This window comes from Habropoda laboriosa, unplaced genomic scaffold (assembly GCF_001263275.1).
Source record: "Habropoda laboriosa isolate 0110345459 unplaced genomic scaffold, ASM126327v1 scaffold81, whole genome shotgun sequence".
Classification (NCBI taxonomy): domain Eukaryota; kingdom Metazoa; phylum Arthropoda; class Insecta; order Hymenoptera; family Apidae; genus Habropoda; species Habropoda laboriosa.
In genome coordinates, this window is record NW_017100194.1 from 228,889 (window position 1) to 229,826 (window position 938).

The 938-nt window shown below is 23.0% G+C and overlaps 1 protein-coding gene across 1 annotated transcript in view; it reads left to right on the plus strand.

The window, feature by feature from the left end:
- Nucleotides 1-318, plus strand: part of LOC108570224 (barrier-to-autointegration factor B) — a 1,482-nt gene extending 1,164 nt beyond the window's left edge. The window contains exon 2 of the mRNA XM_017932042.1: nucleotides 172-318. Within this exon, the coding sequence (XP_017787531.1) occupies nucleotides 172-318 (147 nt within the window). The remainder of the gene's footprint in view (nucleotides 1-171) is intronic.
- Nucleotides 319-938: the final 620 nt, after the last annotated feature.

Consider the following 938-nt stretch of genomic DNA (forward strand, 5'->3'; position numbering starts at 1 on the left):
TTTGTTTTTATAATATATTAATGAGAATGGATCATTCAGAGTTAAGTTTCTAGTTATGTTTTATAGATTATATATTCCAAATAGACAAAGTAGTTAAAAGTTGAAAAATATATGCATATGTTTATTTAAACATAAAACTTGATATATCTATATTTCTTAACATGTTTGCAGGCATATGTAGTACTTGGGCAATTCTTGGTCTTAAAAAAAAACAAAGAATTATTCCAAGAATGGATGAAAGATGCATGTTCTGCTAATGCAAAGCAGTCTAATGATTGTTATGGGTGCCTCTCTGATTGGTGTGAAGAATTTTTGTAAAATAATTATAAAGTTTAATGTTAATACTACATAAATGAAACTGTTAATATAGCAAAATATCTATTATAATATTTTTATGCAAAATGTAAAAACTAGTTCACTTTTGTGAATTCAACGTTTTAGGTAATTTTATTATAACATAATGAAAGCAAGTATCTAAAAAGGTTTTTTAAAGTTTGGCATAAATGTAGTACGATACATATAGTTTTACTTTACATTAACATTGGATACTACCAGGATATGTCACTTAGTGCATGAATTTTATGTTTGTATTAATTTTCAGTTACATATTATTTATTTTTCAATTCTGTGTACTTTTCAAATCATTACATTTTCTACATTCTTGCATATAATCCTATGTATGAACCATTCAACAAGTGAATGTTTTATAAGTAATATTAACGAAATTTTTATATTTCTTGTACAAAATTGTATGAAGTAAGTGAAAAATTTAATTTGGAAATATATTTTTGAATATAATACCTAATGATCCAGATGTTTTAGTATACCAGACATATACACATAAAACTGTATTAATGTTTTAAAATAAGCAACATAAATTTATCTAACCTTAAAATTATTCATTGAAATTAAAGTTAAATATTAACAAAACTATTTTT